The sequence below is a fragment of the Pipistrellus hanaki genome, assembly GCF_964339955.1.
Source record: "Pipistrellus hanaki genome assembly, chromosome: 10".
NCBI classification, from domain to species: Eukaryota; Metazoa; Chordata; class Mammalia; order Chiroptera; family Vespertilionidae; genus Pipistrellus; species Pipistrellus hanaki.
The window spans coordinates 72,262,251-72,289,875 of record NC_140512.1 but is presented as its reverse complement, the minus strand read 5'-3'; the positions used below and the strand labels follow the sequence as shown (position 1 = coordinate 72,289,875).

The window sequence follows — 27,625 nt, the reverse complement described above, 5'->3', positions numbered from 1 at the left end:
AGTGGGGAGACCTCCCCGCTCCGGGAGCCGGGGGCTCCGCAGGCCAAGCGTAGGTTCGCCGCTTCCATCGGCGGGGAGGGCGCGGCGGTCTGGCTCCTGGCGCAGCCGCGGGCCAGTGCGAGGCAGGCGGTCCCCGGAGCCGGAGGGCAGGGCGCCTGGCCTGGCGCCCCTCCCCATCGGGCTCTGACCGCCTGCCAGGGCGCCGGCCCGGCCCTCACCCGGGGCAGAGGCCTCTGGAGCAGGGACTGCGCACCGGCACGGCACCGGGAGGGCCGCCGCCCCCGCCCCGCTCCCCTTCGCCCCCGCCCCTCTTCCCTCCGACCCGGGTGAGGGCGTGGGGGTGGGGTGGGGGTGGGGTGAATTTGGGGGTGGGGTGGGGTGGATTTAGGGGTGGGGGTGGGGTAAATTTGGGGGTGGGAGTGGGGTGGATTTAGGGGTGGGGGTGGGGTGGATTTAGGGGTGGAGGTGGGATGGATTTAGGGGTGGAGGTGGGGTGGGGTGAGTTTGGGGGTGGGGGTGGGGTGGGGTGGAGGTGGGCGTGGGGTGGGGTGGGGTGAGTTTGGGGGTGGGGTGGGGTGGGGGTGGGCGTGAGGTGGGGTAGAGTGGGGTGGGGTGGGGTGAGGTGGGGTGAGTTTGGGGTTGGGGTAGGGGTGTGGGTGGGGTGAGTGGGGGTGGGGTGAGTGGGGGTGGGGTGGGTTTGGGGGTGGGGGTGGGGTGGGGTAGAGTGAGGTGGGGTGAGTTTGGGGGTGGGGTGGGTTTGGGGGTGTGGGTGGGGTGAGTTTTGAGGTGGGGGTGAGGTGGGGTAGGGTGGGGTGGGGTGGATTTGGGGGTGGGGGTGGGTGGGGTAGAGTGGGGTGGGGGTGGGGTGGGGTGGGGTGAGTTTGGGGGTGGGGTGGGGTGAGTTTGGGGTGGGGTGGATTTGGGCGTGGGGGTGGGTGGGATAGAATGGGGTGGGGTGGGGGTGGGGTGAGTTTGGGGGTGGGGTGGGGTGAGTTTGGGGTGGGGGTTGGGGTGGGATGGATTTGGGGGTGGGTGGGATAGAGTGGGGTGGGGTGGGGTTGGGATGGGGGTAGGGTGAGTTTGGGGGTGGGGTGAGTTTGGGGGTGGGGTGGGGTGGGGTGGGGTGAGTTTGGGGGTGGGGGTGGGATGGGGGTGGGGTGGGGCGGGGGCGGACCCGGCGGGCTGGGGACAGGACCCGGCCCAGAGCCGCAGCCCCATAAATCTTCCTGAGAGGAATTAATTAGTCAATTAATTAAGGAAAGGGGCGGGCCAGCCCGCCGAGGAACCAGTGCCCTGGAGCACAGGCCGCGGCGCCCGGGGGCGGAGGTCGGAGCGGCCGGCGCCCTGGGCCACGCCGAGCGGCCAGGAGCCGCGTGCACCTCCGCCTCCCCCGGAGCAGGCTCTTCCCCGAGAATCCACCAGCCCGGGCGGCGGCTGCAGGGGACCCGGGCCGCCGGGGCCGCGGGCGGTGGGACCACGTGCTCCGCCCGCGCAGCCCCACGCCCCCCACATTCCCACGCAGCGGACTCCAGTCACTTAAAATATGGCAACGTCGATAGGACTAATTAATTGGAAATAAGAAACGAAAGAATACAATTAAACGAGAACAGAATCATTTTCTAATTTAATAGAGGGACATTTATAAAGATCACAAGCTAAAAGGCATCGAATGATTCTATCGACAGGCTATTAAATCAGCCGCCCCGGCAGGGGGGCGCGGGGCGGCCCCCAGCCCTGGACCTGCGGGGCCGCAGACCCGGCCCAGACTGCCGGCGGCTCCAGATATATTACAACAAAATCGCTAATTGGAAAATGAAATTGTCAATAAAGCATCGCGGCCCCCCAGTATACAATATCCTTAAATATTAAGATATTTTATTAGGCCCATTTCCTAACAATAATTTATTGCAATAAAACAGACACCACAGGTCCCCTTAAATTGTCTTTTCATAATGAATAAATTTAAGCGGGCTAATTAATATATAAACTAGCCCGATTTGTCAAGTTGATTTGTATTTTAGTTAATTGTGAAAGTAATTACCACATGGTCAAATTAACAGCTTTCTGGAAATGACCGAGCCTGACGTTTTATTTCCTTCCTGGGTGAAGAAAATTCATTTTTCCCAGCTCTTGATGTGATGAATAAAAGTCATAAATCTGGGTGATTGGTGCAGGCAGAGTCTAAATGGCTTCATATTTCATTTTAGGTTTAATAGAAATATTCATGCTCTGTTTTAATGAAATTAAATTGAGGGGGGATGGGGCCAGGAGGTGGCGGTGGCCGGGGCTTAAAGGGACAAAGCACATTTTCCTCCCCTGCCAGGCGGCAGGCAAGCAGGACGCCCGGTCACCTCCAGGCTCCTGCTGCCAGAGTCGGCGGCCCGAGGCCAAGGCCCGGCCAGGGAAGTGGAGGCCACTCCAGAGCCCGGCCCCGTGCATTCCCGGCGGCCAGTGCCCTCCCCGCCTGCGGAGGCCACCGAAGGGGCCAGGTCACCTGGGGGCCGGCACCTCTGCCTGTTGTCATAGCTCAGGCTGAGCTGCAGGGTGTGTGTGTGGGGGGCGGGGAGCTCAGTCCCTTTCTGGTGCCTGGTGGGGATGCACAGGAGGACATGCAGCCTCAGACAGATACTTTGTGGGGGGCCCCAGGCCCCTCACTCAAACCCTGTGCTCCTCGCCCCCTGCTGCCCCCGCTCAACGCTGCCGCAGAGTCCACCTTCCCTTGAAGGTAACCGGAGTGAAGACCACCAGGGCCCAGGACCACCCCTCAGAGCCAGTGCCCACAGCGCCCCAAAGCCTGGGTAGCAGAGCCCCCGCCCCGCCCCCGGCCTCAGAGAAAGAGGAAGGATGTCTTCAGACCCAGAAACTTCGCTGTTTCCATGCCAGTTGCAGTTGGGGAGTACGCGCTGTGCTGCTCTGGGCACTTGGTGGAGGGGGGAGGGGGGTCCCTCAGCATACCTGCCCCCCCCTGTCCTGGCCCCAAAGGCCCTTAATGGAACTGACCTGTGACTTGTTGATTTCCCCTGAGCAAATAAGGCTTTGATGCAGTTCCAAGCAGGAGTGGTGAGCTGATGAATTGACAAAAACTAATCAGCTTTATTGGGAAACAGGTTAAGGGCACGGGCGTGTCAATAATTCTCAGCCTGACCCCCTCATCCATTAGCCAGAGCCCGCTGATTGGAGTAAGAAGACCCTCGCACATTTTGCTCTGAAATTGCTTTCATAAACTCGCCATTATTAGCAGTCGGTTCGAGAAGCTAATTTAGAGAAGACATCCCAGGCATGTCACATCTATCATCCGGGTTTATGTATCATTATCTCATTTACAGAATGTCGCAGTGTAATATGTGTTTTTGGCAATAGGCTTGGCCGGGCGCCTGGGCTGCGGCTCTTTTAGCAGCACAGCGGGAGCCTCCTGCCCTTTGCCGCCACCGTCCTGGGACCGGAGGGCGAGGCCGGAGCCGCGGGCTCCTCCCTGTGCGCGGGGACAGCGGCCCCGCCATACACACCGCGCACACACACACCACACACTGCAACACCCTCGTGCCCGCTCCTCTGCGTGGCCCTGGATCGAAGCCCAAGGTCAGGAGTTACTCCTGGGCTCCGCAGGGTGTGAGTTTGAGATCCTGCCGGGACCCCTCCCTGAGCGGGCAGCCGCAGGTGGGGGGGTGTGGTCCGCTTCCCTGCCCCAGGCCGTGGTCTCACTCAGCACCATCCAGGCGGCTGGGGCCCAGGGACAGCCCACCGACCAGAAGGCCCGGCTCCGCCTCCCGGCTCCGGGGCGGGGACCCTGACCTTCCCGGCCGGCCCCCGGCCGCCCTGTCCTCCCGTGGGCCTGGGTCTGCAGCCCAGACGCAGCACCGGGAGTGGCCACCTGTTCCCCACAATTAGTTTAATGTGAAGCCCCTCCCGGCCCGGAGGACAGGAGGCCTTTCAGGGGATTTCCCAGATGGGCTGGGGAGGCCAGGGCCGTCGCTGGCCCGTTAACGAGTTCATTAGCCAAATTATCCTGCCCTCAGCACTGGGCCCTGGAGAGAGGGCGGAGGGGTGGGAGCGGGTCTTCCCGGCCTCATCCTGTAGCCTCCACCCTCCTACCCCCACCCAGCAAGCAGTCTGTGCGGGGGAAGGAGAAGACACACGTGCACACACGCACACGGGGCATTGGGAGGAGGGGGCCCCTGGCAGTGCTTTCCGCTGCCTCTCCACCTCCTGTCCCCCGAGCTTCCTCAGGAGGAGGGTCAAGGCCACGGAGAACAGCGCTAGGGTCACCCAGGAGATTATGACAAACAAGGAGACCGCGGACCTGAGTCAGAGCCGGGCTCTGCTGACTGTTCCCTCTGCAGCCGGAAGGGCCTGCTTCCACAGGTGCGCCGGCCTGGCTGCGCTGTATGGGGCCGTGGAAACACACTGGATGCCGGACCGACCGCTTGGGGCGTCCTGGGGGCCACTGGGCACCCTGGGGTCGCGCAGCTTCACTCCCCTCCCACTTACTGTGTGTGTGTGTGTGTGTGTGTGTGTGTGCGCGCGCGCGCGCGTGTTTGCTGCTTCAGGGTCTCAGGTTCCTCTTGGGTGAAGTCCCCCCTGTTCAAACGGTGGGGGGGGGGGGGGTCGGCAGGGGCTCCTGACAGACCTGCCCCTCGGCCCCTCAGGCGCCGCTCCCCACCACCCAGGAGGAAAGGACGCTGGCAAAGCAGCCCGCGCTCGCATATGGGGACCTCCCAGGTCCACCGGCCTGAGACCTGACCCCGGCCTGGTGTGTGTCTGTGGGAAGAGGCAAGGGCAGGGTTGAAAAGGTGAACTTGACCTCTTCTGCCCATCTCGGGAGGAGATCCCGTCCCAGTCTCCCCTTCAGGCCCCTTCACTCTCCCCCTCTCCCTCTCCCTCCCTTACCCCTCCCTCCCTTCCGCAGCCACTGCTTCTGCCACCTCAGCAACTGCTAAATAGACCAATTAGCAACGACTTCCTGCCATTACCCGCCGCGGAGTTGCACATTAGCGCGACCATTCGGCCATAATTTCGCGTCAGAAGCACTAAAAAGTCCAGGCACTGAGGCGCGAAGTCGGGAACCCGGGCTGTTGTTATTGTGTTTCTCCCCATTGTGCCGCCCAGCCTGCAGCCGCCCGCCATCCTCTTCCCGCTGGGCTGGGCTGGGCTGGGCTTGGGGGGCTGGGGTGGGCTGGGGTGGGCTGGGGGGGCTGGGGTGGGCTGGGGTGGGCTGGGGGGACTGGGCTGGGGGGGCTGGGCTGGGCTTGGGGGGCTGGGGTGGGCTGGGGGGACTGGGCTGGGGGGGCTGGGCTGGGCTGGGGGCAGAGAAGCCGCACAGGCTCACAAACGCCACCCTCAGCCCGCATTTTCGCCGGGGCCGGCGGCTGGGCCCGGGGGAGTCTGTCCTAGGCGAGGGGCCCTCACAGCCGCTCACAGGGAACTGCGGGCAGGGTGGCCTGGGGAGGGGCGCCCGGCGCGGCGGGGCGGAAAGCTTGCTCCCGACAGCAGTGTGAACCTGTAACGAATAAACTAAAATCTGCAGCAAAGTCTCCTCCGGAGGTTCCGGGTTCTGGGGGCGCGGGGCCGTGGCGGGCGCTGGGCTCTTGGCCGGAGGAACCTGCCGCGGTGGTGCCGCCCACCCAGGCCCAGCGCCCGGCCGCCCAGCCCGCCCCGGCCTGCGTGTCCGGGGTCCGAGCAGAAAGCAGGTGTTTGGTATCTGGAGGATTTCCAAAACCAGAAAGTCCGTAGGTGGATTTTTGCATCTAAATCCTGCAGCAGCCTCCAGCCCCCGAAGCGAGTCCGTCTAGGCTGGATGTCTGCGGGAGGCCGGGGCAGAGGGCAGAGGGCAGAGGGCAGAGGACGGGCCCAGGACAATGGACCGCGGGACCCAAACCCGAGCAAAGGGCGGGGCGCGGGGTGGGGGAGCGGAAGCCTCGGGCGGACCCTGCAGAGGCCCCGAGGGCGGGGAGGTCAGCAGATCAAAGCGCCGCTCACCGCTGCTGCGCCGGCCCCGGGCTGGCGGGGGCGGCGGGGGAGCGGGTACGGGGGAGGACACCTCGAGGACCTGCCGGCCCCGCCCGCCCCCCAGCGCCCCCGCCTCCGCTCCGGGCGGAGCGGCCTGGACCCGGTCCCCGCGCTCGCTCCGCCGGAGGGAGCCGGTCCGGACCGCAGGCCGCCGCGCCCCCGGCCGGCGTGTCCCCGGGAGCCCGGCTGCGGGTCCGGGGCCACCGCCGCCCTGACCCCGGGCCTGCGCCGCCGTCTTCGGGCAAAGCCGAGTGGTAGGCTGCGGCCCCTGAGCCACACCTCCCCCAGGACGGGCCGGCCCGGGGTTTGGTGCGGAACCCCGCTGGGGAAGGCGAGTTCTTCCCGGAGCCCCCGGCCCGGCCCGGCCCCGCGGTGCCGCTCCCATCGGAGGTTCCAAACACAGAGGCTCCGAGGTTGCTGGATTTTCACACACTTAAATTCTGCTGCATCCCCCTGACCTTTAAAGATATAAATATAAATATAATCTTTCCAGCGGGAACAGCTTTTTCTTTTGGATCGTTTGAGTAAACCTTCTCCCTCCTGAGCAGAGGGAGAGGCGCTGCGGGAGGCGCTGGGAGCCTCGCGGGAAGGCCGCCGGAGAGGGAGGCCGGGGGCGGGCGGGGCTGGGGCTCAGCAGGGCGGGCCGCCGGGATGGGGATCGGCCGCCTGCCCAGAGGCTGCCTGAGAGGAGCCTGGGGTGGCCGCGCCGCTGGGCCGACCTCAGCTCTCCTGCAGCCCCGCTCCCAGGCCCCGACCTCAGCTCTCCTGCAGCCCCGCTCAGCTCTCCTGCAGTCCCGCTCCGAGTCCCAGCCTTCCTCAGTGCGAGGGCTGCACAACGCGGTGCTGAGCCCGGAGCAAACCCCAGCTCCCAGAGCTGCCCTCCCACAGCTGCACACCCACCGCCACAGCTTCCCTTCTCCACAGGCCAGTGCGGCCACTTTAAAGTCCTTTAGCGCCACTGAGTCCACTGGGCCTCACGCCGACTTCTCTAGACAGAGAAATACACCTTCCCGGAGCACAGGCGGGCGCAGCTGGCCCCGCCGTGGATGTGGAACCAGATGAGCCCGAGCTGTGGCCCCTGACTGCTCTCAGCTGGCTGCAGGGCGGGGAGCGGGAGCGGGAGCGGGGACTTGGGGGTCTGAGAGGAGGGCACTATGAAACAAAAAGGACGAATGCATTCCTCCGGGAGTTACTAAAACGTTGGCTTTGTGAGGAAAGCGGGGTATGGTGAGTGCACACTGCACACCCAATTCCCAACTAAATGGGCCCACAGAGAGGGCGGTGAGCTCCAGGTTCAATGTTGGGGGGCGGGATAGTCACCCCACCCAGCCCCAGAGTCTGTGCCGGTGGGACCGCTGCAGTCTCAGCAGGTGGAGGAGGGGGTGGTCTCGGAATAAGGCCTGTCTGAGGGCCCCACTGCCCTCTCCATCCTGGGGGCAGGGAGACACTCTCCCTGGAGAGCGAAGCGTGTCCTGCCCAGAAAGGGGAGCTTGGAACCCCAAAGGCAACAGATGGAAGGAAAGGGGGGACAGGGATGGGGACACTGGAGGGCAGAGGCAGAAACGTGTGGCCCCTGCTGTCACATCTGGGCCCAATCCCACCTCTGAGGCTCCGTTACCTGTGGGGGGGGTGGCCTGTGGGGGGGTGGCCTGTGGGGGGGTGGCCTGTGGGGGGGTGGCCTGTGGGGGGGGTGGCCTGTGGGGGTGATGGCCTGTGGGGGGGTGGCCTGTGGGGGGGGTGACCTGTGGGGGGGTGGCCTGTGGGGGGGGTGGCCTGTGGGGGGGTGGCCTGTGGGGGGGTGACCTGTGGGGGGGTGGCCTGTGGGGGGGTGGCCTGTGGGGGGGTGGCCTGTGGGGGGGTGGCCTGTGGGGGACCGTCTCAGCCTCTGGAAGCTGGACTCTGTAAAGCGGAGGTGACAGCATCCTTCTAGTGTCACAGTGAAGACAAAAGGAGATCAGTGTTCCCTCTGTCCACTTAGCCGCTGGGTTGCATTCGTATTTGCTCAGAAAGCCCTCGTCTAACGACAAACACCGGTCAGTGTCGATGCTCACTCCTGTCTGCACGTTGGCACTGGCTTCTGCGAAGCGCTCTCTCACTTGCCCGGGGGCTGCCAGCACTGCCAGCTCCTCCACCTCCTGGCTCTGCCCACCGCCCCTCTGGCCGCCCCTGTGCGAGGGGAGAGAAACTGGCTCTGATGATAGAATCCTGCAGCCAGCTCTCAGGGAGGCGAAGCCTTTGGAAGAAACACAACAGGGCCCCCCACGGAATTCACCTTTTAAAACACCTCTTGTAGCAAGGACCTGCTCATTGACACGCTTCCTGGGGATTGTCCTGTGCCCCGCCTCCTGCCCTTTCCTCACCTCCCAGCTGCCTGGGAAGCCGACTTCAAGAACCCGAAACTGCCCTGCTTTGCATTCCCACACCTGTCTGGGGAGATAACTGGGTCTAACCCAGCTATTGACAAAGCCTGGGGCCGCCTGCCTGTTGATTCTTTCCGCTTAAAAAAGCGCTTTGAAAGTGCTTTACTGTAAATATTTGAGGCGTATGTTGGGGGGAGGGGTCTGGACTCTCACTCCACAGCCAGGGCCAGCCTGGCTGGTTTTCCAGTGCGCTGCGGGCAGGAGAACGAACCTGGACAGCAATTTCGTGCCAGGGTCCAAGCGACAACCTCCGGACAAGCACTGCCCCGTGGGTACTGGCTCCTGCATGCCGGCTCCCGGCAGGACAGGTCTCCCCGCCTGCGTCCTGGGCCCTGCAGCCGCGGGGAAGGCACACTGGCCCGCACACCGCAGCTGGGACGCGGGCACTGTCCAGAGGAGGGAAGGCGTTTACACCCGCAGGGGGCTGGCCACGGCACGGACCGCTCCGCGCCGCGGAGCCCCTGGAGCCAGGCTTGGCGACCCCGCCCGTCCTCTTTGCTCCGCAGTCACTGGGCAGAGCGGCCGGTGCAGGCAGCAGCGCGGGCTCCCCACGGAGAAGTGGGCAAACCGAGGAGGCGCCCTGCAGGCTCTGGGTGACCCGAGCCCAGAGGGGGACCAGGGGCTGTAGTGGAGGACCCCACCCCCGCGGGGACCCAGGATCACCAGCGCCCGCCGTCCTGCTCAGCGCCCCAAGGAAAGAGAGCGGGAACCATAGAGCTTCCCAGCCCTAGTCCGGTCCCTCCCGCCGCCGTGCGGGCCCCGGGCGGTTTGGGAGCCGGCAGCGCGGGGGCGGGCGGGGCGGCGGTGACAGGTGCGCCCGGCGGCCAATGGCCAGGCCCCGCCCCGCCCGCCCGCCGCGCGCCAATCCGCGGCCGCGCTGCGCTTCAAGTGCGCGCAGGGCCGCGGGTCCCCGCCACGGCCCGCGCCTCCGCCGCCCCGCACCCGCGTGGAGTCCGTGCGAGCGCGGCCGGGGCGGGGCCCTCGCGGAGGCGGCTTCGGACATGGTCACTCTCGGCTGAGTTTGCGGCGCGACTTTGATTATTGGCAGATAATCGCCCTGACAATACGAGCCCCGGGGCTTGCCGCGCCGCGCGACGCTCCGCGAGCTGCCCACGGCCGCGCCACTCGCCGCCGGCCCCGACCGCCAGCCGCCAACGCGCAGATGGAAAAATCCAAAAATTTCCGCATCGACGCGCTGCTGGCCGTGGACCCCCCGCGGGCGGCCTCCGCGCAGCCCGCGCCCCTGGCCCTGGTCACGTCGCTCGCGGCCGCGGCGGCCGGCCCCGGCGGTGGCGGGGCGAGCGGCGGGGCGAGCGGCAGCTGCAGCCCCGCGTCCTCGGAGCCGCCCGCGGCGCCCGCCGACCGCCTGCGCGCCGAGAGCCCGTCCCCGCCGCGGCTGCTCGCCGCGCACTGCGCGCTGCTGCCCAAGCCGGGCTTCCTGGGCGCGGGCGGCGGCGGGCCCGGGGGTCCCCACCACGCGCACCCCGCCGCCGCCGCCGCCGCCGCCGCCGCCGGGAGCCTGGCGCTGGGGCTGCACCCGGGCGGCGCGCAGGGCGGCGCGGGGCTCCCGGCGCAGGCGGCGCTCTACGGCCACCCGGTGTACGGCTACTCGGCGGCGGCGGCGGCGGCGGCCCTGGCGGGCCAGCACCCGGCGCTCTCCTACCCGTACCCGCAGGTGCAGGGCGCGCACCCCGCACACCCCGTCGACCCCATCAAGCTGGGCGCAGGCACCTTCCAGCTGGATCAGTGGCTGCGCGCGTCCACCGCGGGCATGATCCTGCCCAAGATGCCGGACTTCAACTGTGAGTACCGCGCGGCCCTCGGCGGGAAGGAGGGGAAACGGGGTAGGAGGTTCCTGGCAGATGGCTCTCCTGCGCATCCATCCGCCTCCACCGGGCACCTTCCTCCCTCGCTTTCTGCTCCGATGGAGCCGGGGAAGCGCCGGGAGGCCGCCCTGCTCCTCCCGGGCCTGCGAGGACGCGCGGTTGGGATGGGCGCGAATCAGGAAAATGGCCACGCGCGGGCCTTGCCTTCTTTCTCTCAACGGCTCGGTGCAGCTGGAGGTGTGAGACTCAATCTAATGATTAACTGGCGGCTAGGGGAGAAGGAAGTGGCAGGGAAGGAAGGAGCGCCCTGAGTCAGTCGGCCTGGGGGTCAGGAGCCAGGCGCTCAATGCCAGGGAAACTGACTTAATTTTGTCCCACATTCTGGGTTCTGGAGAGACCCCCAGGCCTCTGGCCCCGCCCAGGAGAGGGAAATGGGGAGCAGCAGGAGAGAAATGGGCTCCCGGACCCAAAGGCCAGAGCCCAGCCACCCCGGCCTTCCCTGGCTCTGCTGCCTCCAGAAGGGCACCAGTCAGGGGCAAAGCCCAGAAGGTGGTGGCCTGATTGAACGGAGTGGTGGTGAGTGAGCCCTGTGGGCGGGGGTGCACCCTTTGTCAGGAGCCCACCACGGGGATCCTAGCAGCAGTGCCCCTTTGAAGTGGGGGTGCCCTGCCGGAAGCAAACCTTCCCCTGGGAGAGAGGTGGCAGCGTGCTCACCATCTCCGGGCGGTCCATTCCCTGCCGCCCGGGCCAGCTCTGGCTTTGCTGGCGAGAGGCAAGCTGCCCGGAAGAGTTTGGGTCTCCCTCTGTCCTGGGACCCCACCCCGAAGGCTCAGAGGAAGATGCATGAGGCTTTATGCCTCCCAGCACCCAACACCCAAACAAAGAGACCCCATTGTTTCTGTCTGAGTGGATTTGTTTAGACTGAGGAGATGCAGGCATGGTAGAGGGGAAAAGCCAAAGAGAAAACAGAAATAAACACTGGGCAGAATTCAGATTCCTCTGTTAGAAGCCATGGCTGTGACTAAACAGAGAAAAGCTAGGGCCCCAAGGGCCACAGAAGTCACAGCCCAGTGAGAAAAATCCCAGCAGGGCACTGCGTGCCGTGGCCCTGCCTCAGCTCGGCTCCTAGAGGCCTGATGACCACCCACTCGGCCCTCCCGCCTGGCCGGTTGGTTACTCCAGCCTGAGCCCCCACAGGCAGAGGCTAGGCTGGCTCTCACCCCTCATTGGGGCGCTGCCACCGCTAAGACACAGCCGGCCCAGGGTCAGTCAAACCCAGTGCACGCTGCTGGGCCTGGCCATCCTCCAGCACACCCCTTCTCATTATGATCTGCATCCCCCAGGGCCTGAGACGCTGTCCCCCACTGTGTGTGTGTCTGTGTGTGTGTGTGTGTATCTGTGTGTGTGTATCTGTGTGTGTCTCTGTGTGTCTCTGTGTGTGTATCTGTGTGTGTGTGTCTGTGTGTGTGTGTATCTGTGTGTGTCTCTGTGTGTCTCTGTGTGTGTGTCTGTGTGTGTCTCTGTGTGTGTGTGTCTGTGTGTGTCTCTGTGTGTCTGTGTGTCTGTGTGTGTATCTGTGTGTGTGTGTCTCTGTGTTTATCTGTGTGTGTATCTGTGTGTGTGTGTCTGTGTGTGTCTGTGTGTGTCTCTGTGTGTCTGTGTGTGTATCTGTGTGTGTGTCTCTCTCTGTGTTTATCTGTGTGTGTGTATCTGTGTGTGTGTATCTGTGTGTGTGTGTCTGTGTGTGTCTCTGTGTGTGTCTCTGTGTGTCTGTATCTGTGTATGTGTGTCTCTCTGTGTGTGTGTATCTGTGTGTGTGTGTCTGTGTGTGTGTGTGTGGGGGGGGGGTGATGAGGAGGTGCTGGCTTCGGAGCCCAACATTGCGCAGGAAACAGATGAAAGCTCCATTCCTTTGCAACACTCTTAGCCTGCCTCTGGCTCCACATTCTGACCCAGAGGCAGCCAGCTCTGACCCAGGCAGTGTGAAGGCCAGAAAGAACTAGAACACTGAGCCCAAAGGGCCAGGGCCTAGCCCACTGGCTGGGGGCCTCGCACCCTGTCCCCTCTGGCCAGAAGGAAACCTGTTTGATTCCTTTAATTGGTCGCCTCTGCTGTCGGATGGCATTTCCCAAATGGTCCTGCGGGAGCCGTGTTTTAATTAAAGTTCTAATGTGCTGTCAGGCTGGGAATTCGGCCTTGTTTAACTAAAGCGGGGGGCGTGGGCCTCCCATAAAGCAGATTGCCCGTCCCCGGGGAGCTGCTCCTTCGGCGGGCCAGCCTCCTTTCTTCTCCTTTCTTTTATTGTCTAACACTCGTCAGGCTCCTGGGAAATCAAGGGAAGTCTTGTTTTGAGGTCATAAAATTCTCTGATGTAACCGTGTGAAATTATGTAAATAAAGAGAGCCCTCCTTGAATACAGGGAAAGCGAAGTCCCTTCTGGCCAGGCCTTCCATTTGCATAGAGAGAATGTCCTGGAAGGCCACCAGCTCCCAGCCCCGCCGGCCCTCTGTGCTGGCGGTGTGTGGAAAAAACGTCTTAATGGGGGGAGGACTCTGATGAAAACTGTTTGGGCCCAGGATTCAGTTCCTGCCTCGGCCTCCTCCCTGCTCCCTGTACCGGGAGCCGCATGCCCGCAGGTGTGGGAAGGGGCGGGAGCCGCGGGCACCTGAGCCGCGGGGGGCATCCGGAGGCCGGAGCTGCTCCCCAGCCTGGGCCTCTGGGAGGCGGGCGCCCGGGTGAATGGCTCTTGGGGTCTGAGAGAGATGTGGTCCCCGCACCCACACCGTCCGGGTCTGCCGGGGCCTCCAGGCTGGAGGGTCCTGGCACTGAGGGGCGGGCGGCAGCCTCACGTGGGACGCGGGGTCCTCACGCCTCTCCGCCCGCAGCCCAGGCGCAGTCCAACCTGCTGGGCAAGTGCCGCCGGCCGCGCACCGCCTTCACCAGCCAGCAGCTGCTGGAGCTGGAGCACCAGTTCAAGCTCAACAAGTACCTGTCGCGGCCCAAGCGCTTCGAGGTGGCCACGTCGCTGATGCTCACGGAGACCCAGGTGAGCCCGCCGCCCGCACCGCCTCCCCTGCGCTCCGCCTCCGCCCGCGTCCCCGCGCCAGAGGTCTGGTCCCGGAGGGGCAGGACCTGCATTTATGACCCTCTCCGCTCCGAGGCGGTGGCGGGGCGCGTTCAGGAAGCTCTGCTCCGGAAAGGGGGGAACGCCGGGAGCTTCCCGGGCCCGCCGCCTGGGCCCGCCGCAGGCCCCGGGGGGGGGGGGGGGGGGGGTGTCCGGGGGAGAAGGGCGTCGGCTCCAGCCTCAGCCCCCGCCCGCCCCGCTCCTCCCGGTCCCGGCAGCCTGAGCCTCCTTCTCCCCGGGCGGGCGGGCCGGGCCGGACGGAGTGAGCCTGTCTGACCCCTGTGCCCTCAGGTGAAGATCTGGTTCCAGAACCGGCGGATGAAGTGGAAACGCAGCAAAAAGGCCAAGGAGCAGGCGGCGCAGGAGGCGGAGAAGCAGCGCGGCGGCGCGGGCGCGGGCAGGGGCGCCGAGGACCAGGGCGCCGAGGAGCCGCCGGGGGAGCAGGCCGGCCGGCGCCCGCGGGGCCTGCGGGACAGTGAGGCCGAGGAGGACGGCGAGGACGAGGACCCCTTCCCCTGCGGCAACGGCGCCGCCTCCTCCGACTGCTCCTCCGGGGCCGACTCCCCGCCGCCCCGGGCGGGCCGCCAGCCGCCGCCGCAGTAGGTCCGGCCGCCTGGCCCCGCGCCTCTGCCGCCGCCCCCGGCCCGGCCCGGCGCTGGGTCTGGGCCGCGGCACCGCCTGCCCCGAGGGGCCGAGCGAACGTGAACTCGGTTCTGCCCGGAGTTCGGGGGCGGGGCGGCGTGTGCGGAGCCGCCGGGGCCGGCGCCCCGCTCCCCGCGGCTGGAGACGGGCCCGGAGCCCGGGCCTCCGGGAGCGCGGAGAGGAGCAGGCTGCGGAGCCGTGCTGAGGCTCGTCACCGGGAGCCAGAGCCGCACGTCTATTTTTGTATCTGTATTTATACAAAGGCGTCTGCTGTGCATGCTAAGTTATTGCCCACTCCGCCGTCCGCGGTGGATGTGAAATAAATTGGTTTTTTACTGGAGGCGGGAGTGTGGAGGCGGCGTCCCAGGCCTTGTCAGAACGCGGGGCTCCCGCGCCCGCAATCACAGCGGAGGGTGAGGGTGGAAGCCCAGGACCGCACGGCGTGAGGCGCCCCAGCCCGGAGCGGGAGCCTTCCGCTGCCCGGGGCGGCGGTGCCACGTTTTGTTTCAAAAAGGACCGAGGCCACGGCTCCCGTCCTCCCGGTGCCCCACCCGGGGGTGGCCGCCCGCTTCGCTTCCGGGCCCCGCGGGCCTCTCCTCGGGGGTCCCAGTGAAGCCCGCAGGTCCCGAAAGCGCTCTCCCGCCGCCCGCACGGGCCAGGGCGGCGACGGCCTCCCCGCTCCTGCCGCCGCCTCCGCCGCGCGGCCGGGACAACGCGACGGACGCCGGCCGCCCTCCCTCCCTCCCTCCCTCCCTGGCCGCCTCCCGCGGTTTCCATCTCGCCCGGGTCGCGGGGCGGGTGAGGCCGCTCCGGGGGCACAGCGCGGGGCCACGCGGGAGACAGGTCCCGGCGGCTCCTCCGCCCGCTCCGTCCGCACCCGCCCGCCGCCGGGGCGCCCAGAGGAGTCCGGGGACAGGCTGGGGGAACAGGATGGGGGGGGGACAGGCTGCGGGGGAGCACGGGGGTTCAGGATGGGGGGACAGCAAGGGGGACAGGATGGGGTTTGCAGCTGGTGGGGCCGCCCAGGCCTGAGGAGGGGGCGGCGGGGAGGAGGGCGCGCCCTGGGCCGAAGCTGGTCTGCGGTCCGTGTCTCTCCTTCCACTTCCAACGCCAGTGAGTCCGCCCGCCCGAAGCGGCTACTCCCCGCCCTACACCGGGGGTCCCCTTTCCCCCACCCACGGCGGTCCGGTCCCTGCTCCCGGCGGGAGGGGCGCTGAAGCGCCGCCCTGTGACCCCCCCAACCGAACCCGCCTGGCGCGGGGACTTGGCGGCGGGAAGGCCTGGCCGCTGCGCCCTGGCTCCAGCCAGCGGCCTAATCGCGGCAGAATTTATCTCGCTAATAAATTTAATGATCAATTCGTTCTTGTCACAGTTGCTCTTCCCCAAATCAATTATAGCAAATTTAAATATAATCACTGGCTGGTCCTCACGCACTCGGGCGCAGCGAACAATTCATCCGGTGGAATGAGGCAGCCAGCCCCGCAGACTGGGCCCCAGTCCCCACCACGGCCCGTCCCTCCAGCCCCCCAGCCTCCCAGCCCCCCGCCTCAGGAGCGGGAGGAAATGAGAGGAGACCTGGTTTCCAGCCCAGCCTTCCCGGAGGCGGCAGCCGGCCGGCCTTTGGAGTGGAGCCCCTGGAGGGTCGCAGCTGGGGCCCGAGGTACCCCGACCTCCGAGACCCCAGCAAGCTCCTCGGTTGGTGCTCAGTTCCCAAAACGGGGGTCCTGCCTGTGCCGCGCCCCCAGCATCAGCGAGAGGACAGAACGGAAGGACAGAGGAAAATCTGAGACAAAGAAACCAGTCCCCGGGTCCCCTGTCTGATGGGACGGATGTCCATAAAGATTGCACGCGCCTCAGCAGCAGCCACAAGATCAGGTTAAAAACGGAAAGGACTGGACTAGACGCTTTCCTAAAGAAGACAGCCAGCGACCCACGGTGGGAGGCGGACAGGACATCACTGCTCACCAGGGAACTGCCACGGCCCGCTGGCCGCTAGGACGGCTGTCAGCAAAAGGAAAACCAGAAAACGCCCTCCTGAGGACCTGGGAAGCCGGACCCTGTGCACTGCTGGCAGATGGAAACAGCACAGGAGCCGCGTGGACAACGAGAGGGGGAGCAAACAGCAGCACAGGAGCCGGCAGGGCGGCCTGTCCGGACAGCTCAGCACCGGCCAGGAGCGCTGGGCTGTCCCCGCAGCATCCCCACAGAGCGCAGGAGGGAGGCACCCAGGACCTTCCCCAGGCGAGAGGACACAGCGGATTTTATCCAGCCTTCAGCCGAGCACAGCCTCCACTAAGCAAAACACACACACCACACAGACCGAACAATTCTCCCAGACACACCTCACACAGACCGCACAATTCTCCCAGACACACTCACCACACAGCCCGCACATTCTCCCAGACACACTCACCACACAGACCGCACATTCTCCCAGACACACTCACCACACAGCCCGCACATTCTCCCAGACACACTCACCACACAGACCGCACATTCTCCCAGACACACTCACCACACAGACCGCACATTCTCCCAGACACACTCACCACACAGACCGCACATTCTCCCAGACACACCTCACACACAGACCGCACATTCTCCCAGACACACTCACCACACAGCCCGCACATTCTCCCAGACACACCTCACACACAGACCGCACATTCTCCCAGACACACTCACCACACAGACCGCACATTCTCCCAGACACACCTCACACACAGACCGCACATTCTCCCAGACACACTCACCACACAAACCGCACATTCTCCCAGACACACTCACCACACAGACCGCACATTCTCCCAGACACACCACACAGACCGCACATTCTCCCAGACACACCTCACACACAGACCGCACAATTCTCCCAGACACACTCACCACACAGACCGCACATTCTCCCAGACACACCTCACACACAGACCGCACATTCTCCCAGACACACTCACCACACAGACCGCACATTCTCCCAGACACACCTCACACACAGACCGCACATTCTCCCAGACACACTCACCACACAGCCCGCACATTCTCCCAGACACACCTCACACACAGACCGCACATTCTCCCAGACACACTCACCACACAGCCCGCACATTCTCCCAGACACACCTCACACACAGACCGCACATTCTCCCAGACACACTCACCACACAGCCCGCACATTCTCCCAGACACACCTCACACACAGACCGCACATTCTCCCAGACACACTCACCACACAGACCGCACATTCTCCCAGACACACCACACAGACCGCACATTCTCCCAGACACACCTCACACACAGACCGCACAATTCTCCCAGACACACTCACCACACAGACCGCACATTCTCCCAGACACACCTCACACACAGACCGCACATTCTCCCAGACACACTCACCACACAGACCGCACATTCTCCCAGACACACTCACCACACAGACCGCACATTCTCCCAGACACACTCACCACACAGCCCGCACATTCTCCCAGACACACTCACCACACAGCCCGCACATTCTCCCAGACACACCTCACACACAGACCGCACATTCTCCCAGACACACCTCACACACAGACCGCACATTCTCCCAGACACACCTCACACACAGCCCGCACATTCTCCCAGACACACCTCACACACAGACCGCACATTCTCCCAGACACACTCACCACACAGCCCGCACATTCTCCCAGACACACCTCACACACAGACCGCACATTCTCCCAGACACACTCACCACACAAACCGCACATTCTCCCAGACACACTCACCACACAAACCGCACATTCTCCCAGACACACACCACACACAGACCGCACAATTCTCCCAGACACACTCACCACACAGACCGCACAATTCTCCCAGACACACTCACCACACAGACCGCACATTCTCCCAGACACACCACACAGACCGCACATTCTCCCAGACACACCTCACACACAGACCGCACATTCTCCCAGACACATTCACCACACAGCCCGCACATTCTCCCAGACACACTCACCACACAGACTGCACATTCTCCCAGACACACCTCACACACAGACCGCACATTCTCCCAGACACATGCCTCACACAGACCGCACAATTCTCCCAGACACACACCACACACAGACCGCACAATTCTCCCAGACACACTCACCACACAGACCGCACAATTCTCCCAGACACACTCACCACACAGACCGCACAATTCTCCCAGACACACTCACCACACAGACCGCACATTCTCCCAGACACACATCACACACAGACCACACATTCTCCCAGACACACTCACCACACAGACCGCACATTCTCCCAGACACACATCACACACAGACCGTACATTCTCCCAGACACACTCACCACACAGACCGCACATTCTCCCAGACACACACCACACACAGACCACACAATTCTCCCAGACACACTCACCACACAGACCGCACATTCTCCCAGACACACCACACAGACCGCACATTCTCCCAGACACACCTCACACACAGACCGCACATTCTCCCAGACACATTCACCACACAGCCCGCACATTCTCCCAGACACACTCACCACACAGACTGCACATTCTCCCAGACACACCTCACACACAGACCGCACATTCTCCCAGACACATGCCTCACACAGACCGCACAATTCTCCCAGACACACACCACACACAGACCGCACAATTCTCCCAGACACACTCACCACACAGACCGCACAATTCTCCCAGACACACTCACCACACAGACCGCACAATTCTCCCAGACACACTCACCACACAGACCGCACATTCTCCCAGACACACATCACACACAGACCGCACATTCTCCCAGACACACTCACCACACAGACCGCACATTCTCCCAGACACACATCACACACAGACCGCACATTCTCCCAGACACACGCACCACACAGACCGCACAATTCTCTCACACGCGGAATCTACAGCAGTGGGTCCCTAGAAGCAGAAGGCAGAGGGGTGCAGGGCCGGGAGGCAGAGGGAGGGTGACTGAGTATAGAGTTTGTTTGCAGAAGAAACAGCTGCAGAGATGCTGCCCATTTAGAGAGTCAGCAGACACTGCGGATGGTTAAGGCTTAAGGCAGCTGAAAAGCCGGCAGGCCTCCTCCCTCCTCCTCCCTCTACCAGCTCCCTCCTCCTTCCCGGCTCTCCCTCCTCCCCTCCCTCCTTCCTGAGGGAAGGGCAGCCTGGGTGGGAAAACCCCGATCACCCAGGGGCACGGGAGGGGAACCTGGCGCCGGGCCCACGCAGCATGGAGCATGGGCGCTGGACGGCGCTCTGGGCGAAGCGCCCGGCGGCGGCGGCGGTGGCGGGGCGCGGCTGGGACCGGCCCTGGGGCAGCAGCCCCACCGGAGGGGAGCCCTGCCCGCAGCACAGGGCTGGGGGGTCCCCGCAGGACGCGGCTCCACCCGTGTCAGAGTCCTGCGTGCGCGGGCCCCCGCAATAAAACGAATCCCTTCGGGGCGTGACTCCGGCAGGCAAACATGTTTTCAGATTTGGTTTTACGGTCGGATCAGAGTTTATCTGCCTCAACCAGGCGCCTCATAAGCCCGGAGCGCGGCGGCTCTGCGGCCTCGGTTAGCGCTTTCACTTCGCGGGTCACTGCACAGCCCCGGGGTCCGGCGCAGGCAGGCGCCCGCGGGGCCGGGGGCCGGGGGCCGGGGGCCGGGGGCCGGGCTGGGTCCGCGGGGCCGGGGGGGTGGGGGAGGGCCAGGCGGGTCTCCCCTCCGCCCCCTTGACCGAGCGGCCGGGCCGCCCCCGCCGCCCGCGGCCCCCGCATTCCGCCGCGCACCTGGCCGCCCGCCCAGCCGCACGGGGGTCGGGCTCTGGGCCGCTGGCCATTGTCCGGCGCCGGTGGGACACGGGCCGCCGCAGGGCCGCGGGCGTTTACCCAGCTGGGCGGGAACAAAGGCGCCGGGTCCTGGCGCGGGGTCAGGCCGCGGGCACCGCGCCCCCGGCCTGATGGGCGACCTGTGGGCTCCCCGCGGCTCGGCGCCGCCCCGAGGCCAGAGGCGCCGGCGCCGGCCAGGGCTCCGCTGGAGTCGGAGGCGGCTGCTGGCCGGCGGTGGGGAGGTCGCTGCTCCCGTGGCCGGTAGAGAGCGGAAGGAGCGGAGACACGGAGAGAAACGTGCGCCCGCGGCCCCTGCTCCCCGGGAGCCTGCCACCGAGGACCGCGCCCTTGCCTGGAGGGGGACCCTGGAGCCCTACCCAGTGAGCCCCGCTGGGCCCTGCTTGTCGTTCTGTAATATTCCACTTCACCTTTGAGTAATATTCTTTCTTCACGCATAAACGCCGTCCTCTGTGCTAGAGTAACGCCTGAGAAAGAGGGAAAGCAAAGAGGAGTGAGGGCTCCCTGCCTCCTGTAAACCGTGGACCCGAGGCCAGCCCTGTGACAGGAGCGGCTATTTTTTAGTGGATAAACCCCTAACGGAAATGCAAATGGTGTATTCCTGGGTCTGCAATACCTCCCACCTTTCACCACCTGTCCCTTTGCACCATGATAAGTATGCCACAGGTGCCCGCCAGGTCCCTCTGCCCTGGGACTAGGAACCCATGTGGCCCTGCAGCCTTCCCCCCAACAAGACCACGCAGCCCTGGGGTGCGGGATGGGCTCTGAGGCCAGTCTGCCAGAGCCACGCGCAGCTCCGCGCACAGCACACACTGTGAGCAGACACAGTCCTCCCGCTGGGCTACCAGGTGTACGTTACTAACACAGATTTTGTCATCACAGAAAACACGATAATTAAAGAGAAACATCAAAAGTGCTTTATTCAAAGTAATGTCCATCGCTAGCTACACATTTCCCCCATCTTTCAGGTAATTTGTGGATACCGTCCCAAAAGGACTTTCCTTGTTTTGAGGCAGACCATTCAGAGACCCAGTTTTCCACTTCTTCGTGTGTTTTGAAGTGCTGCTCAGAAAGTGCATGTGCCATCGGTCAGAACAAGTGGTCATCTGAAGGAGCAAGGTCTGGTGAATACGGCGGGTGGGTTAATACTTCCCAGGCAAAATTTTTAAAGTGAAACAAAACCACTTTGCAGTGTCTTCTGGAACATTATGCTCATTTCACAATCAAAGCGTGGTTCAAATTGATTGTTGTTGGTAGCGATCAGTATTAACAGTTTCACCTGGTTTTACTGTAGAAGCTCATCATACACCACACCGTCCTGATCCCACCAAACGCAGAGCATTGTCTTCTTTCCGAAGCGATTTGGCCTTGCAGTTGATGATGATGGTTGACCTGGATCAACCCATGATTCTGTGCATCTGGGATTCTCAAAATAAATCCACTTCTCATCACCAGTCACAATTCTATGCAAAAAAGACCTGCTTTCGTGCCGTTGAGGCAACATTTTACTGATGCCTTTTCAGTTTTCCATTTGCCTTTCCTTCAGTTGATGTGGCACCCATTTTCCTTCCTTTAAAATATTTCCCATTGTTTGTGAACGATCGAAAATTGTTTGCTGAGTAATGTTTAATCTTTCTGCAAGTTGTTTTTGAGTTTGACATGCATCTTCATCCACTAATACTTGTAATAGCTGGTCTTCCAACTTTTTCGGTTGACCTGGACATTCTTTGTCTTTCACATTGAAATCATCACTTTCTTTAAAAAAAAATTTATAATTGATTTTTTACAGAGAGGAAGGAAGAGGGATAGAGAGTTAGAAACATCTATGAGAGAGGATCATCGATCAGCTGCCTCCTGCACACCCCACACTGGGATGTGCCCGCAACCAAGGTACATGCCCTTGACCGTCGAACCTGGGACCCTTCAGTAGGCTGGTGCTCTATCCAGTGAGCCAAACCGGTTTCGGCCGAAATAATCACTTTTAAAGCATTTAAACCAGTGTTCACAGTATCTTGAGATGGGGCATATTCACCATAAGCTTCCCAAAGTATAGGACAATTTTCAGCAGCACTTTTCTTCAAAATAAAGTCATGAATTAAAACTTCCTGCAGATACTTTTTTTTTTTTTTTTTGGCACAAAATTTGACTTTTTTAAGTGTAAAAATATCTATGATGTTAATGTCTTCAGCAAATTTGACATATGAAGTTTTGAAGCTGGTTGTCAATACAAAATAGTATACATATCAAATTGCATATATATATCAACATATGTGTAACTCCATCTATTGAAAAAAACCCCAAAAAACCCGCATTATTAACCGGTGCACCCAGTACACGCAGCAGGAAGAGAAAGATGTGAATAACGAACAGTAAGCCCTGAGCTCACAGTGTAAAGGTGCACCAGCACTCAGGTTGTGTCTGGGACTGCACCTCCCTTGAAACAAGACTAAGGGAGCCCTGGCCAGGGGCTCAGTTGGTTGAGCGCCTTTCCAGGCACTAAGGGACTTCCCGGGGTATGTGGGAGGTGGCCAACAGCGTTTCTCCCTCATATTGATGTTTCTCTCCCCCTCTCCTTTCTTCTCTCTCTAAAATCAACAAAAACCTCTTTTTGAAAAGATATTAAAAATGGCTAAAATTGTAAAAACAAAACTAAGGGGAAGGGCTTGTTCTGACGCATTTTGATGGTCGCCACCACGTACTGCCATCCTGTCCCCACCAGGCAGGACTGGCTGCACTGGTGACAGGAACAGAGAAACCGGTGTAGCACAGACTGCCTGCCTTTGAGGTGGAGAGGAATTGGGGATTTCTTTTTCAAACATTAAAAAAAAATCTCACCCAAGGGTATGCTTTTATTGATTTTAGAAAGAGGAAGTGAAGAGAGAGAAACATTCATTGGTCGCCTCCTGTATGTGCCCTAAGTGGGAATCGAACTCACAACCCAGGTATGTGCCCTGACCAGGAGTCAGACCCGAAACCTGTTGGTGAATGGGACGATGCTCCAACCAACTGAGCCACTGGCCAGGGCAGGAACCGGGACCTATAAGAATTGTGGGGTGTTTATCCCGAGTGCAAATGATGAAACATTCACTTACTGATTCAAATGTCCCTAGCCAGTGGGGTGGGATAAATGTTCCGGAAGAGAGAACAGGCATGTTTGGATGGTGGAAGTGGGCGTCTTGAGACAACTAGATTTCACGTGGGATAATTTCCCCCGTTGTTGAGGTACTAGCTCTCCGCTGCGAGGAGCCCGCGCCCCGTCCCGCCCGCTGCTCGCTTGTCACAACGCGGCCTCGGCGTCACACCACAGGCCCTTTATGATACAGATAATTCACATATAACATTGTATTACAATAGTATGTAGGTGTATGGTTCCTTAATTTTAATAATTAATACTCATACCTAAGACCATTATGGGAAATAAAAGAAAAACAAAAATTTCACATAAAAAGGTGTGCTGCAAATTTTAGAGACTGGGGGGAGCTTTGGAGGGGGGCTCGGGCCACCAGGCACAGGACACTGCGTCAGTGGGAAGGGCTCCCGGGGCCGGAGCTGCCTAAGGTGGGCTTCAGCTCAGGGAGCAAAGGTGAATGGATATTGGGAAAACGACTAACAAATTGCTACAGTGTCTACTTTGGTCCCTTTTTAAAAAAATCATTTGTGTTAATCCTCACCTGAGGATATTTTTTCCCATTTATTTTTAGAGAGAGTGGGAGAGGGAAAGACAGAGAAAAACATAGACGTGAGAAAAACAGATCGACTGACTGTCTCCTGTATGAACCTTGACCAGGGCTCAAGCTGGGGAGAAGCCTGCAACCGAGGTGCGTGCCCTTGACTGGAATCGAACCCGGGACCTTTAGGTCCACAGGTCAACATTCTATCCACTGAACTACTTTGGTCCCTTTTTAATCGTGGTAAAATCTACACAATACTGGTCATGTGAACCATTTATAAGTGCACAACTCAGTGGCATTAACTGCATCCACATGTATGTGCCCATCCCCACTACTGCACTCAACCCTCCCAGTCCACACCACCCTCGCTCCCCCGCCTGGGCACCTCCACAGCCCCCACCTCACTGTCCGGGCCTAACTCCCCAGAGTGCCCGGCGGAGAGATGAGCACCCAAGAAGGACCCCATGCGTGAACTTCATTTCTTCCCCACCCGGTGAAGGCACCCGCCCACCCAGGGGCGGTGGCTGACGGTGCCGGAGACACACCCACGCCACCTCCGGGCTCTGGCCACACCGTCCCTCCCCTGGCCGTCCGCACTCTCCCGCCCAGCCCTGCAGCAGCCGGTGACCTGCCAGTCCTGTCCTCAGGCACACGTCACGACCAACAGTTCGGCCCACCGAGGCATACGGGTTGGCCCTGCTGCAGGCTCAGTGCGGCTCCCACAAGGGCCTGCTCACAGGACAGCCCTGAGCCCGAGGGGGGAGGGGGGCTGGGGATTTCTCTCTCCTGCCCCCAACTTGCACTTTGAACGGAAGCTAGAGCGGCAACCACAGAGGACTCTGCTAACTTAAACCCAGAACCAGAGGCCACTTCGCAGCTCTCAGACCCTCCCCTCTCCTCTCCCAGGTAAAGAAACAGCCTCTCACACATGGGCTTTTGGCTGCTTTCAAAACTGCTTGAAAAACCCGAATTTCCCCGCAGCCGCCAGGGAAGGCACCAGCTGCCCGCAGCTGCTGGCCCGCTCTCAGCAGGTGGGCTGAGGGGCCTCCAGTGTCCTATCTTCACAAAACACTGTAATTCGCTTTTAACGAGCCCGGTGTTCTCGTTCCCAGTTCTGCCTGGGCAGATAATGTGTCGGAGGCCTTCCCACAGGGTTAAACCGCCGTGACCTTCCCAATCAGGGAACAGAAACAAATTATATTTACTCATACAGGCCCGCGCCTCCGCGCCAGCTGCCTCCTAATCGCAGCCGTGATACCGCTGGGCTTTATCGCCGCAGGTAACAAAGCGCCATTCTTCCCCGCTCCCAGAGGGAAGCTCTTGGGGCCTCGGGAGGCAGGTGTGGGAAACAGGCCTGCCAGTGGCCTGTTGGTCGGAGAGCCCAGAGCCTGGAGATCGGGTTGGTGAGGAAGATGGGCTGGGAGCGACCGACAGCCCCCGCCCCCATCCTGAAGAGGCCGCGCAGTAGGACCAGTCGGAGGCCTGGCTCTCTGGGGGGAAGGGGCAGCGAGATCATTCTCCACTGACTGTCCCAGGGAACCCGCTGCCCAGCACTCGCATCCCCACACCTGGGCGGCTTGTTTCTCTGCATGCTTCTCAGCAGCTCAGCCCCGCAGCCAGCAGCAGGCGGCCCCCACACCACTGATCCCTGAGAATGTGCAGTCTCCCAGACCCCACAGTAAGCCAGCCCAGGCAGAGCCAGGCCAGGGAGAGACAGCCCCACAGCCACGATGGTGACTGGGATCCCCCAGCCCCTCCTGACAGCACAGCCAGCGCTCAGTGCTGGGCAGGCCGGACACTCCGGGGACCAGGCTCCGGGGCGGAGGACTGCACCATGGCCAGGCTCACGGTTATTCCCACAGCCCGGCTCCGTCTGCCTGCGCTTCCGGCGGCCCCGGCTCTGGGAGGTTCTGTGCGGAAGGAGCACGGTTCCCAGCCGGGCAGCAGCGTCCCAGCCTCCCCAGGCCCAGCCCCTCGCCGGGCTCCTTAGTCCCACGGCTGCTGAAGCGGAAAAGCAGACGCCGCTGCCCCATTAGGTCTGATTTAGGAAACAGGGTTTTCAAAACCTGATCGTCCACTTGACTCAAAAAGTGCAATGACGACAGCATGGCCTTGCCAGCCAGCGGGGGCCACACTGAAAGGTACTTCCTCACTCGTCAGGAGGTGGAGGGCTGGGACCAAATAAATCTCAAATAATCAGGTCTACTTCCTCGGAGGAAACAGGTGTTTTACGCCCCAGGCCCAGGAGCGGCTCCTCTGCGCGGGAGCCCTCGGCAGGCACTCACTCCCAAACCGGGGCTGCAGGTGTCTGGGTGCTCACACGCTGCGCACAGGGCTCAGACGGGGCTCCAGGAGGGGCTCTGCAGAGGCCGGCCATACGGAGAAATGTACTGGACCAGTCTGAGCCGTCCTCCCGCACTGCCTCCGACTCGGAGCCCTGGAACCACCTGGCCTCAGTGCCCCGGTCCATTCTGAACCATTTTGCAAGCCTTGCTTAGTTTCACGAAAGGCAATTTTCCCAGACAGGAGAAACACTGGATTCCCCACCAGCTCCAGGAGTCACACTCACCTAGCTCTCCGGGGCTAGATGGGAACCTGCTTTTGAAGGACACAGAGCTCATTAGCGGTCGTACACTGTGACTTGGAAGTGCCCTTTCTTGCCAACGTCGGGTTGCCAGCAAAACTGATAAGCAAATGCTCTATCTCCGTGGCCAAGTTACTGATAAAACTATGAGAAAAGCAGACGCTGGAGCCTGGACCCGCCCCAGCACAGGCACCCCAGGCGTGCGGCTGTGGGACGGTGACCAGCCAGCTTGCCACAGGCCACTGTGTCCTGAAGACCTCACCAGACCCCGTGTTTGAGGCTGTGCAGTCTCCCGAGGTGTCCAGTCAACCGTTATGGGACATCCAGTGTGAGCACCGAGTCCTCCCTTGAGATAAACCGGGCCATCTCGCCGGTCCTCGGTGGCCAGGCACGCAGTGTGGGGAAAGCGATGGCCTCTCAGGGAGCGGGCCTGACGCCTGGAGAGACTCCGCTGTCGTCCCAGGCGCTCACAAACCTGAACCACAGCCGGGTGCTGACCTGCTTCACAGCCGTTTCCCACCGGGGACCCTGGAGGTGACAGTCCGTGGAGGCTGGCCTGGAGCTGCTTCTGGTCCCCTGCACCTCATGGCTGCCGGCAGGCATGCCGACCAGGGTGCTCCTACCCGGTAGAAACGGGCTGCACAGGTGTGACGCATGGGCGGTGCAGCACAACGTGCTGACGATGTAAGACACTACCCGAGCCGGATCCTGGCCCCGCCGCTAACAGGCTGGAGTCCGGCCAATGCAGCAGGCGGCAGGGAAGCTGGGTAGCGCACCTGAGGCGGCGCAGGCTCGTGGGCAGGTGGCCAGGCCACCCTGCCCAGTCTGGTGTCTCTTGACGAGAAACGTCCTTGCACGGCCTCAGCCAATGGCGTGATTCTGGCTCTCTTGGCCCCACCCTGGCCGTCTAAAAGTGGCTAGTTCTGTCTTTCCCGGGAAAAGCAGAGAGGGACACGAGAAGGAGCGTTTTTAAAGAACAATGCAGCTAGCAACCGAGAAGCGGTGGAACAAGAAAATGAGCATTGGGCAACCACCAGCAGTGACCGACTGGCAGGGTCGCCAAGGGCACCTGAACCACAGGGAACATATCGGTGGAGAATAGGAAATCCGCATCTTTTCCCCTTGTAAAATGTGCTGAACTCTTGGTGGTTAATTTCCCTTAAAAATGACAAAGGCAGCTGAAACCGGTTTGGCTCAGTGGTAGAGCATCGGTCTGCGGACTGAAAGGTCCCGGGTTCGATTCTGGTCAGGGGCATGTACGTTGGTTGCGGGCACATCCCCAGTAGGGGGTGTGCAAGAGGCAGCTGGTCGGTTTCTCTCTCATCGACGTTTCTAGCTCTCTATCTCTCTCCCTTCCTCTATGTAAAAAAATCAATAAAATATATTTAAAAAAAAAAAAAAAAAGACTGTAAAAAAAAAATGACAAAGGCAGCCTGGCCAGTGTCGCTCAGTGGTTGGGCATCATCCCGTTCACCAAGAGGTTCTGGTTCAATTCCTTGC

The 27,625-nt window shown here is 61.9% G+C and overlaps 1 protein-coding gene across 1 annotated transcript; it reads left to right on the top strand.

Annotated features, from left to right (window-relative positions):
* The first annotated feature begins 9,460 nt into the window (after positions 1-9,460).
* Positions 9,461-14,595, top strand: MNX1 (motor neuron and pancreas homeobox 1). Its single transcript, XM_084896455.1, has 3 exons — positions 9,461-10,228; positions 13,138-13,298; positions 13,668-14,595. Exons 1-3 carry the CDS (start codon positions 9,589-9,591, stop codon positions 13,977-13,979), a joined length of 1,113 nt encoding a protein of 370 aa, XP_084752581.1. The 5' UTR covers positions 9,461-9,588; the 3' UTR covers positions 13,980-14,595.
* Positions 14,596-27,625: the final 13,030 nt, after the last annotated feature.

What these genes read in the sequence shown, in the direction of transcription:
- MNX1 (XM_084896455.1), top strand. Translation starts at nt 9,589, where the DNA reads ATGGAAAAATCCAAAAATTTCCGCATCGACGCGCTGCTGGCCGTGGAC. An exon ending in CAAGATGCCGGACTTCAACT is followed by an intron (nt 10,229 to 13,137) that starts GTGAGTACCGCG and finishes CTCCGCCCGCAG; the next exon opens with CCCAGGCGCAGTCCAACCTG. An exon ending in TGATGCTCACGGAGACCCAG is followed by an intron (nt 13,299 to 13,667) that starts GTGAGCCCGCCG and finishes CTGTGCCCTCAG; the next exon opens with GTGAAGATCTGGTTCCAGAA.